General features: G+C 44.6%; 1 protein-coding gene across 2 annotated transcripts in view; it reads left to right on the forward strand.

Moving 5' to 3' along the window:
* sema5a (sema domain, seven thrombospondin repeats (type 1 and type 1-like), transmembrane domain (TM) and short cytoplasmic domain, (semaphorin) 5A) overlaps positions 1-11,665 on the forward strand; it is a 257,306-nt gene that overhangs the window by 192,543 nt on the left and 53,098 nt on the right. For both annotated transcript variants that reach the window (XM_079489014.1, XM_079489015.1), the window contains one exon: positions 5,622-5,769. In XM_079489014.1, coding sequence (XP_079345140.1) covers positions 5,622-5,769 — 148 coding nt within the window. The remainder of the gene's footprint in view (positions 1-5,621; positions 5,770-11,665) is intronic.

Raw genomic sequence — 11,665 nt, forward strand, 5'->3', positions numbered from 1 at the left:
GGGTTAATATGATAATGACAAGTTCCAAATGGGGTTCATAGCGTGTAGCGTAGTTGGCTATTCAAAAATAGCGGATATACCAGCTCATATAGCGCCGTACATTACAGCTGCGTCCCTGTCATCCTTTTATATGTAGTTTAAAAGTGGAACTCAAGAATGTGAATAATAAGCTGATATGTCAAGATATCACAGACAGACTATCTATTGACTATCTATAGACAGTCTATTGGACATGGCATCCGTTACACCCGAGTCCCAACCCGTTTTAATCAGAAGCGTATTAACCCATTTTAGGCGGGAACCCCTTTTGGTGTTAGCATTATGTTATGCTTTAGCTTTTTGAAAAATAGCAGATCTACAAGCTCATAGCGCGCCACCGAGTGGCGCGCTACGAGCTTGTAGGTCTGCTATTTTTGAAAAATCGAAGAACGACTGACATAGAAACAGCTTTTTCAGAAAACTGTCAGGATGTAGAAGACATTTTTAGAATCTGATCTCAGGTCAAAATGGGTTAGATATGATCAGATATGAATTTGCTACTTTGTTGCCCAAAATACATCAAGTAGAAATTGATCTTGAATGCACTTTTTCGTCCACTGGTGTAAGTCAATAAGAATGAATGTGCTGATTCAGTACATACCGGAAGAAAAACCCACATCTGGGAATCACTGTCTCCCTGCATGTCTCCCTGGATGTTGATGATGATTCAGTGACAGCTGTTTGCTCCAGGATAGCAGGAACACAGTAGCTGCTGTGCTGGCCCAGTGGAGACAGCACTATAGTCTCCTGCCTTTGCTCCAGGATAGCAGGAACACAGTAGCATGCTGTGCTGGCCCAGTGGAGGCAGCACTATAGTCTCCTGCCTTCATAGCATACATATATTTACGGCACACGACTATTTCTCCCACTATTCTTTCTATGGAGTGTCTCTGTAGGAGGGTAGCTTCTATCTATACGTCAGTCGCAGTACCTCTTATGGCGTGCGTGCGTGCGTGCGTGCGTGCGTGTGTGCGTGCGTGCGTGCGTGCGTGCACTCGCAGCACATTTGTGTGTGTGGGAAAGAAAAAATGTGTTACCGGATGAATTATGCCGTCAGCCTAGGGGAGAGAGTGTATGTTGTGTGTATGTTGGGCATGCACGTGCGTGCGTGCGTGTGTGTGTGTGTGTGTGTGTGTGTGTGTGTGTGTGTGTGTGTGTGTGTGTGTGTGTGTGTGTGTGTGTGTGTGTGTGTGTGTGTGTGTGTGTGTGCGTGCGTGCGTGCGTGCGTGCGTGCGTGCGTGCGTGCGTGCGTGCGTGCGTGCGTGCGTGCGTGCGTGCGTGCGTGCGTGCGTGCGTGCGTGCGTGCGTGCGTGCGTGCGTGCGTGCGTGCGTGCGTGCGTGCGTGCGTGCGTGCGTGCGTGCGTGCGTGCGTGCGTGCGTGCGTGCGTGCGTGCGTGCGTGCGTGCGTGCGTGCGTGCGTGCTTAAAGTGTACATAGGGTCAAAGCTCCGGTAAACGGGGGGACGTCGTTGGATTTCAAACCTGCACATTAAAGGTGTTCAAAAAGCTCCAGCGGCGTCCAGCCCATCTGTTGTGAAAACACACCCCCAGAAAATAAGCCCTGGCGAAACATTAAGGGAATAGTGCAACGTGCAGAATTGACTGAAATGGCAGAGTGCCGGTTCATCGTGTGTGGAACGGTTGGAAGCCGTCATACAAGCTGTAATCCCCACGGGATGAAAGACACTGGCACTTTAACAAAGTGTGTGTGTTGTGCTTTAACCCATTCAGGCCTGATGTCGAAATTTAAAAAAAAAAGTTTTCTAAATCATGACAATTTTCGGAAAGATTTGAGGCACATTTTAACGATTTTTCAAAAATAGCAGACCTACAAGCTCATAGCGCGCCACTCGGTGGCGCGCTATGAGCTTGTAGATCTGCTATTTTTCAATAGCTAAATTATAACAATGTTTAAAACACCAAAACGGGTTCCCGCCCCAAAATGGGTTAATGGTTAATGTGGTTAAACGCTAACGTGACATGGATGCGTTCCAGGTCTCAATGGGTTAATGTTTTGAAAGTGTTTTTTTTATTTTATTTTATTTTATTTTGCTGTGCCACAGGGCTGCTTTCACTGTTATTCAGCTCCTGTAGTGAAGCTTTGTTCTGACACTTTTTGTACATCAAGCAGTGATGCCAGATGGCCATGGTTACAACTATGACTACTTGGCCTCTGAAAGTGCAAGTGGTGACACAGACGCGCGCACGCACGCACGCACGCACGCACGCACGCACGCACGCACGCACGCACGCACGCACGCACGCACGCACGCACACACACATGTATGTGTGTGTCCCATGGCCAAAATGTCTAGCTCCTCTCGCAGCCTTCCGTCTCCACGTATCCTGGCCCCTAGTCTTTCCCTAACTTTGGCACTACTTATTGCGCTAGGTGCCGTTGTTTGTTAAAGCAAAACTAATGCTCTGAAATGGACCGTGAGAGGCGATGCTGTAGGCTGGAATCTGTCTGGTAAGTGCTTGCATTTAAAGACCTTCTGTCGGTATTCCCTGAAGAACACTGACATACAACTCTCTGCTTACTCAGCCTATAGCGAGTAATTAGCGCCACTTTATTCGGAGGGCCTGCCCAGTGTTTTCTGAGGAAATAAAGGAAATGTTGCACTAAACACAAAGGCCAATCTATATACTGGGGCAAAGCCATCTGCCTGGCAGAGGTAATTAATTCCTATGACAGTGGGTTCAGAAATCTATGTTTTCCCACAGTATTGATCCGTATAGGTTTTCACTTTTTGGCGGCATGATATGGATCCACAGAGAGAGGGAGATTCAGAGACCGAGAGAGTGTTTCTCTATGAGTAAAACCTAATATTGTCGCTGTCCTTGTAACCTTGTACCGTTATGTCCAAAACTGTTATTTTTCAGGAAATGTCCAGGGGGTGTACTTGTACATCAAGCTGCATTACGCTAAAGAAACAGGAGATAGGCTCCTGCCCTATGGGCCTCATGGCTACAGAAACAGGAGATAGGCTCCTGCCCTATGGGCCTCATGGCTACAGAAACAGGAGATAGGCTCCTGCCCTATGGGCCTCATGGCTACAGAAACAGGAGATAGGCTCCTGCCCTATGGGCCTCATGGCTACAGAAACAGGTGATAGGCTCCTGCCCTATGGGCCTCATGGCTACAGAAACAGGAGATAGGCTCCTGCCCTATGGGCCTCATGGCTACAGAAACAGGAGATAGGCTCCTGCCCTATGGGCCTCATGGCTACAGAAACAGGAGATAGGCTCCTGCCCTATGGGCCTCATGGCTCGGCAAGGCTACTTACTTCCAGTTAAAACACATTGACTGCCATTGATGAGATATCTCGTCAGTGATAGTGTTGACAACCATTGACAAGATATCATATATTTAAAGGTTTTTATTGATTAAGTTGGATTGCGTTCTTCACCACCGTATGAATAGCTCTGGGTTGCTAGGAAACCGATAAAACCGGAAATGAACCAGAAGTGAAAAGTCTGTCAATGTAAATAGATTTACTAAAATGCATTTATCTTGGATTCTTCTCACAGATTGTGTTTTTGGTCAAAACAATAAGCTTTATTCACATAACTAAAGAACCGATGATGAACACGGTTACAAAATGTGTTTTCCGGGTGAAAGAAACTTTACACAGCGCTCATTTACTTCCGGTTCATGGCGTGGGACCCGTGGGCCTTCAAAATAAGCGTCTCTACAGAAAAAACGCTGGCAGTGGCGAAAAAATTAATTAATTGATAACTGGCAGAAATAGCAGCTCTACAAACTCCCAGCGCCCCGCAATGCATTGTTAGCTTGTTGTAGGTCGCCTTTTTTCTGCTTTTGTTTGACGAAATAGGGCATTCATTTACAAAAAAATATGAAAGAAATATGGAGAATACAATGTTTCTGCCCAACAGCAATAGTGTAGGCTACATCATCGTGTCCCTCACCAAAAATAGCCTGGAACTCACCTATGCTTTCTATGGCATAGGCAGCTCCCGGCAGGATCCGCCGAGGGAAACTATGAGCAGCTGCTGGACATGAGACTAATTAATTAGAGCGACAGAGAGAGAGAGAGGAGTGTGTGTGTGTAAGGGTGTGCGTGTGTGCGTCAATTTAACAAAGGTGCAGACGATCAGAAATCAGCAGAGAGTGATCGATGTTTGCGCTACTCTATGCCGTATTGAAGTGGACTCGGACCCAGACTTTTTTTTCTCCCTGGAAATAAAAACGTCTGGGTTTCCGAGGCTACACCAAAAATAGCTGACACTTTAATCAAAAGTTATTCCGTTACTCATTCTTATCATTCCTTCATTTTGTTTATTCCCCCTCTCCTCTTCTCTGACAGCTGGGAAGGGATATAACACTTTACTGTGCTATGGGTTCAGTGTCCAGAGTACAGAGACAACTTCAGTATCCCATTTGCTATAATAAGTCCCAGATTGTTTGGGTTTTACACAGCAGAGTTTTCAGTGTTACTTCAACTCTGAGGCTTTTACTGTGTGGTACGTCGATATAAACCCCCAACCACATCTCTAGTCCATTCAGGCCTGACGTCGAAATTACAAAAAAATGTTTTCTAAATCATGACAATTTTCTGAAAGATTTGAGGCACATTTTAACGATTTTTCAAAAATAGCAGACCTACAAGTTCATAGTGCGCCACTCGGTGGCGCGCTATGAGCTTGTAGATCTGCTATTTTTCAATAGCTAAAGTTTAACGTAACGCTTAAAACACCAAAAGGGGTTCCCGCCCAGAATGGGCTAGAGGTGGGATATGAAAGATCTGTTTCCATCACAAACATGACGTGTGTTTTATCATCAAAGCGCAACGATGCACCAAAATGAAACAAAGAAAGCAGTAAAGGCGTTTTTATAGCAAGTGTTGAAGTTATAGAGTAAACTATAAATGGCTCTAATAAGAGCAGCAATAGCATTCCGTTATCCTATAATGAGGGCTTGAGTAATTAAGCACTGGAGACAGTGCAGTAAATGTCTCGTAAATGTCGTAATTAGAGATGATACATGCGTCTGTATGGCTTTTTCATGGACCGTGTCAATAAATTGTGCAAAATACATATGGACGCCCATTAAGATCGCGAGATGATGAAGTGTCCATAGATGTGCGTTTCTTGCACGCTTAGACCTCAATTACTGTGGCCGTTTGCACTGCGTGCAGGCATATGGCGTGGTGTTTTGCTGGTGGCTGGATTCAATCGATGATTTGCATTTTAGGATTGTGTGTGCCATGTTCTCTGCCGTTAAAAGGAGACACAAAATAGATGATTTAGTAGATGAATATAGTCGCTCTGTTCCGTCTTGTGGTGTGAGGCTGTCTGATCAATACCAGGACTTACTGTCACTTATTGTACAGTGAGTGTTCACAGGCTCACACCCTAGTATTCAGTTCAACTTACCTGTATATAAACACACAGACACGACAATAGACTTACACACACACATGCACGCGCACACACACACACACACACACACACACACACACACACACACACACACACACACACACACACACACACACACACACACACACACACACACACACACACTCTCCACTCATCTCCTGTGGCACTTGTCCTTCCCAGGTACTGCAATGAGCACCTGCCCTGTCCGCCCCACATCTATTGGTCAGCCTGGTCGGCGTGGGAGCGCTGCACGGTGCCGTGTGGAGGTGGCATCCAGTCACGACGCAGAACCTGCGAGAACGGCAACGAGTGTCCTGGCTGTGGACAGGTATGTCTGGTATATCTGTCTGTCTGTCTGTCTGTCTGTCTGTCTGTCTGTCTGTCTGTCTGTCTGTCTAATATTTACCCTCTTGCTATTAGTAAATCAAAATAGGCTAAACTTGCTTAAGTGGAGGGCAGTTATGAATTGTTCATGATGATGATGATGATAAAAATTATCCAAAATCCCCTCACTATATGCATTAACACTAGTCTAGCACCACCGATAGGTCTTGGAATGTAGAAATGCAAGGTAGTTGGAAAACCAGTAGTGGAGACCAATCTTGTCACAACTCCAATATGAACTTATGAAGGACCTCTACTTTTGTTATTTTTTGACTCTCTAACTTACTATGTTCCTAGTTTTGTGCCTATTGTTGAGTAACGTTACTCTTAAAAGTAACTTGTTACGTTATAAGATTACTTTTTTTTGCAACCCATTTTTTCACCCAGTGTCAATTATCTAATGTAATCCTCTGCCAACCTGGGGGGGCAGCGGACTGACCTCATGCTTCCTTAAGGAGTCCAAGCTGCTTCTTTTCACCTGACAGGGGGGAGTTTCCCCGGCCAGACGTAGCGCGTGGAAGGAACACGTTATTCCGACCAGTTCCTTTCCCCTCCATCAGGCGGCCCGGCTGGCCAGGGGGAGGCAGTTTAGAGACCAGGATTACTGCATGTTTTTTGTGAGATCTTATTTTAATGATGCATGATGAATGATACATGCTGTCTCGGTAAGACAGCCCTCCCCCTAACCACAAGGAGGAGCAGTGCACCAAAGCATTATGGGAATTGTAGTCCAGGAATGAAGTGAGACCAATACTAAAATATCTAAAAACACATATTACCCACATAAAACCCTGAGGAAAGTGTTTCTTGTTTCCCAAACATCATTAAAATAAGATCTGGTTGCAAAAGAGGTGACGTGGCCCTTTAAAGCTAATTACAAGTAAGTTTGGTAAACATCAAATCAGTGTAGAGTGCAGCCTAGATACTGGAGTGACCACCCGTGTTGAGCATGCTGTGTTGGGCATACTGGCTGCAAGGCTAATTTGCATTGATGTTCTTACTTCTCCTTTCACCAGCAAATCAAAAAGAAAATGTGAATACTTCCACAACCGTACTAAAGGACAACCTCTCTTCTCTGAATCTCTGCCATGTCGCAGGCGTAATACAAAACCAAGTGAAGAGAAGAAAGTAGTCCGCACACAGGACTACTACTGTGAGGACACACAAGTTTTAAGACACAACGTTTCGGCCGCGAACGGCCTTATATGAAGGCTGTTTGTGGCCGAAACGTCGTGTCTTAAAACGTATGGTGTTTTAAATAAAAGAAAACACCATTGGAGCAAGCCTGTGTACGGACTACTTTCTTCTCTTCACTGTATTTACCTTAGTCCAGCACCAGCCAGGAACTGGATGAGCGCAAGCCACCTGCTTTTAAAACTGTAATACAAAACCAAACCTGTGATATCGTCAGCCGTGTGACTCTGTGGTGACCTATTGAATAGAATGATTACTCAATCGACACAGAGACTGCTGGCAGTTGGCAGGGCATCGGCAATCGATTTCTGTGTAACATCCGTGCAACTGTCCATCGACGGAGTCAAGCTAACAGAAAACAGAGCAAATACGTCGGATCGATTTTCCTTTGCATCTGTAGCAACAGAAGAAACAGGGAAATATAGATCTTAAATGTAACTATGCGCCATAGGAGTCTCCATAGGGAACCACTTCTGGCTATCAAATTATTGGCTTAGGAATGCGACAGAAAACAAAAAGAAAGAAATATGTTTTGGGGGGGTGAACTATCCCTTTAAATCTGTAACTCTGCCCTGTTCTCTGTACTAGAGAGAGCACCTGCCTCACTAACTGTGACAGCGTGTGCATATGAAACCAGTCATGACTGCGTGTTTATGTGTTTAATTGCTTGTGGGGTTTTGTGCGTGTGTTCTGAATATGTGTGTTCGGTGTACCTGTCAGGATTCATATCGCTGTAGCCATGCAGCTGCAGCCTTGCGTTCCCCTCCAGGACTTTGCCAGATATTACATTCATTAGCCGCATCTGCTTGGTACTGAATGTTACAGACACCCTGGCAAGAGGTGTACAGCGTCTAATTGTTTCCACACAGTTCTCGCCACAAAAAGCTGGGAGATTCATTGTCCTCCTCGGCCTCTATTGACTGACGTGTTTACAGACTGACTTGTGAGTCTTTATTACCATAGAGTATTTATTACGACATCCACACGCACAAGCACACGCACACACAACCACTCAACATGTTGTATAATTAGGTTTATGGCCTGCCTAAAGGTTTCATGCTTAACCCCTTTTGGACTGAGGTCGATATAAAAAAAATTGCTTCTAAATCCTAAAATTTTTCACAAACGTTCGCTCTGAAAGAATATTATATTCAAAGATTTGCGGCCCCTTTTTTCACGACTTTTTAAAAATAGCAGATCTACAAGCGTGTAGCGCGCCACTCGGTGGCGTGCTATGAGCTTGTAGATCTGCTATTTTTCAATAGCTAAAGTATAACAGAATGCTTAAAACACCAAAAGGGGTTCCCGCCCAAAACGGGTTAAGCAAGGGTGATGCAAGGCCGTGTTGTTTTCGATGCGATGCGAATGAAGACGCCCTGATTACTGACAGAGACGTGATGGTGCATGCTATCCAGCTGCTATTCCAAACAGCTCTGTTATAAATAAAATAAAGGAATGCAAATTGCTGTGGACTCCCTTACTTAGATCCCTCTCGAATATGGGTCAGGGTCCTTTCGGTCCGGACCACTGCTAAAAATTGTTTGGGTGGTGTCCACCTTTTTAGACGTGACATTCGATGCGGTATGCACTGTATGACCTACAGTATATATACAGTATGTATACTGTGTGTGTGCGTGCGTGCGTGCGTGCGTGCGTGCGTGCGTGCGTGCGTGCGTGAGGGCTTTGGTGAGTTATTGTGCAAGACTGTGTTGATGCGAGATTATACAGTGCTGTAGTTAAGTACAGTTAACTGCACTTGATTATATGTACATTTTTCAAAACTTTATACTCCACTACAGTACATCTCTGAGATAAATATTTAACTTTTGACTTGTTTGTAGAGTTACATTATCATTATAAGACATACATTAACCACTTAATTTTGACGTGTTGTATATCTGACACATTTTTCTTTTTTACTTTAGACAAAACCTTTTGATGCCAATTATTTTGCCCTTCAGATCTTGAAAGCAGAACTTTTGCTTCTAACAGAGTGTTTTTTTATATATTTTGCCATTGCTGCTTTTTCTTAAATACATAACAAAAACGTCCTCCACCAAAGGGATTATATAGGCTGCAGTGCAAACAAAAGCATGCTGACATAGCTTTTAGCAACCCAAATCATATTCAGATGAAAGAGCTCGGCCCACAGACGGAGTAATGAGCCGTAGTAATCTTAACCCATTTTGGGCGGGAACCCCTTTTGGTGTTTTAAAGACCAATTTAGCTATTGAAAAATAGCAGATCTACAAGCTTGTAGGTCTGCTATTTTTGAAAAATCGTGAAAATGTGGCGCAAATTTGGAATATATATTTTTTCAGAACGTTTTTAACTCAAATCTTTGCTTCTGGGGGGGTCCCTGGAACAACATATTTTCAGATCGGGGTCGGAGGCCAATTACATAACATTTTTGGGGTCCTTGACATGAAATATTGAGCTCCACTGATATAGAAACATGAGGTATTTCAGAAAACTGTCAGACTTTAGAACTACATTTTTTATATTTCGACGTCAGGTCTAAATGGGTTAAATAAAGCACTGGCAGCATTACAAAACACCCCACACAAAAGCCAGGCAGCCCAGAGTATACAGTATACAGTAGTTAGTATATACTGTACAACAGGTGATAACGATCCAACGATACGTTTGTGGCAGCAAAACACCAGTTAAAAAGGACTGGCCCACCCATACAGCAGTACTTAAACAGTAGCAGCACCGTATCATTTCATCCTCCACCCTGAAACTTTCTGTTCACACGTGCACACACATATCCAAACAGTTAACAGTATGACGCACGCACGCACGCACGCACGCACGCACGCACGCACGCACGCACGCACGCACGCACGCACGCACACAAGCACACATACACACATACACACCTGCAAGCAGCTGTCTCAGTTCTTTCACCATGCTGTCGCCATTATCCAACACTGAAACATGCAGAGAATTCAGGGCATGCTTGCTGGAACCCAACTCTGAGACTCCATTCCATGTGTCTGGACTGGAAGCCCCCCAGTGTTGAGCGTGAAGGGAATATCCATATTCCCTCCTCTCTCTCCAAGAGGGGAGGGAAGCCAGTCGGTCCATCTGTCATGCAATAGGGGGCTTGGAGTGTTCCCAGTTTGGCTGTGGTGTGTGTGTGTGAGCCTCAGTGAGAAGGAGACATTAGGGACTATTTGTTTGCAGTGTTTCTGTCATGTTGGCGTGGTGGGGCTAGCTCTGATGACAGACAAGGAACTGACACATTATAGACTGTTTCTGTCATGTTGGCGTGGGGGGTTAGCTCTGATGACAGACAAGGAACTGACACATTATAGACTAGGTGTTTCTGTCATGTTGGCGTGGTGGGGCTAGCTCTGATGACAGACAAGGAACTGACACATTATAGACTAGGTTTCTGTCATGTTGGCGTGGTGGGGCTAGCTCTGATGACAGACAAGGAACTGACACATTATAGACTAGGTTTCTGTCATGTTGGTGTGAGGGGGCTAGCTCTGATGACAGACAAGGAACTGACACATTATAGACTAGTGTTTCTGTCATGTTGGCGTGGTGGGGCTAGCTCTGATGACAGACAAGGAACTGACACGTGACATTATAGACTAGGTGTTTCTGTCATGTTGGCGTGGGGGGCTAGCTCTGATGACAGACAAGGAACTGACACATTATAGACTAGGTGTTTCTGTCATGTTGGCGTGGTGGGGCTAGCTCTGATGACAGACAAGGAACTGACACATTATAGACTATTTGTTTGCAGTGTTTCTGTCATGTTGGCGTGGTGGGGCTAGCTCTGATGACAGACAAGGAACTGACACATTATAGATTCACTCTCTCTCCGTCTGTGTGCTCTAGTGCTGGACAGTAACAAAGTACAATTACTTGAGTACTGTGCATGCTTTCAGTAAGTGAGTATTTGTGTTTTTTCCGATACTCATGACTTTACGCCTTTTAGCAACCCAAATCATATTCAGATGAAAGAGCTCGGCCCACAGACAGAGTAATGAGCCGTAGTAATCTTAACCCATTTTGGGTGGGAACCCCTTTTGGTGTTAGCATTATGTTATGCTTTAGCTATTGAAAAATAGCAGATCTACAAGCTCATAGCACGGCACTTGGTGCCGCACTATGAGCTTGTAGGTCTGCTATTTTTGAAAAATCGAAGAACGACTGACATAGAAACATAGCTTTTTCAGAAAACTGTCACCTCTACATTTCAAAGATACATGAAAAAAAAAAAAAAAAAAATTGGCCGGAAGTATCTCTATCCTGGTAAACCAGCAGTAGACACATAACATGGAAATGGAAGTATCTCTATCCTGGTAAACCAGCAGTAGACACATAACATGGAAATGGAAGTATCTCTATCCTGGTAAACCAGCAGTAGACACATAACATGGAAATGGAAGTATCTCTATCCTGGTAAACCAGCAGACTGCAGTAGAAGTATCTCTATCCTGGTAAACCAGCAGACTGCAGTAGAAGTATCTCTATCCTGGTAAACCAGCAGTAGACACATAACATGGAAATGTGGATTCCGCGACCAGGTGATGCTTTACCAGGCTAGATATACTTTGACTCAAGTACTGGAGTATTTTGTCCACCAACTGGTGTCCTTCTGTGTCTGTCTGTGTCCAGTCCTGTAA

Source organism: Electrona antarctica (assembly GCF_951216825.1).
Source record: "Electrona antarctica genome assembly, chromosome: 20".
Classification (NCBI taxonomy): domain Eukaryota; kingdom Metazoa; phylum Chordata; class Actinopteri; order Myctophiformes; family Myctophidae; genus Electrona; species Electrona antarctica.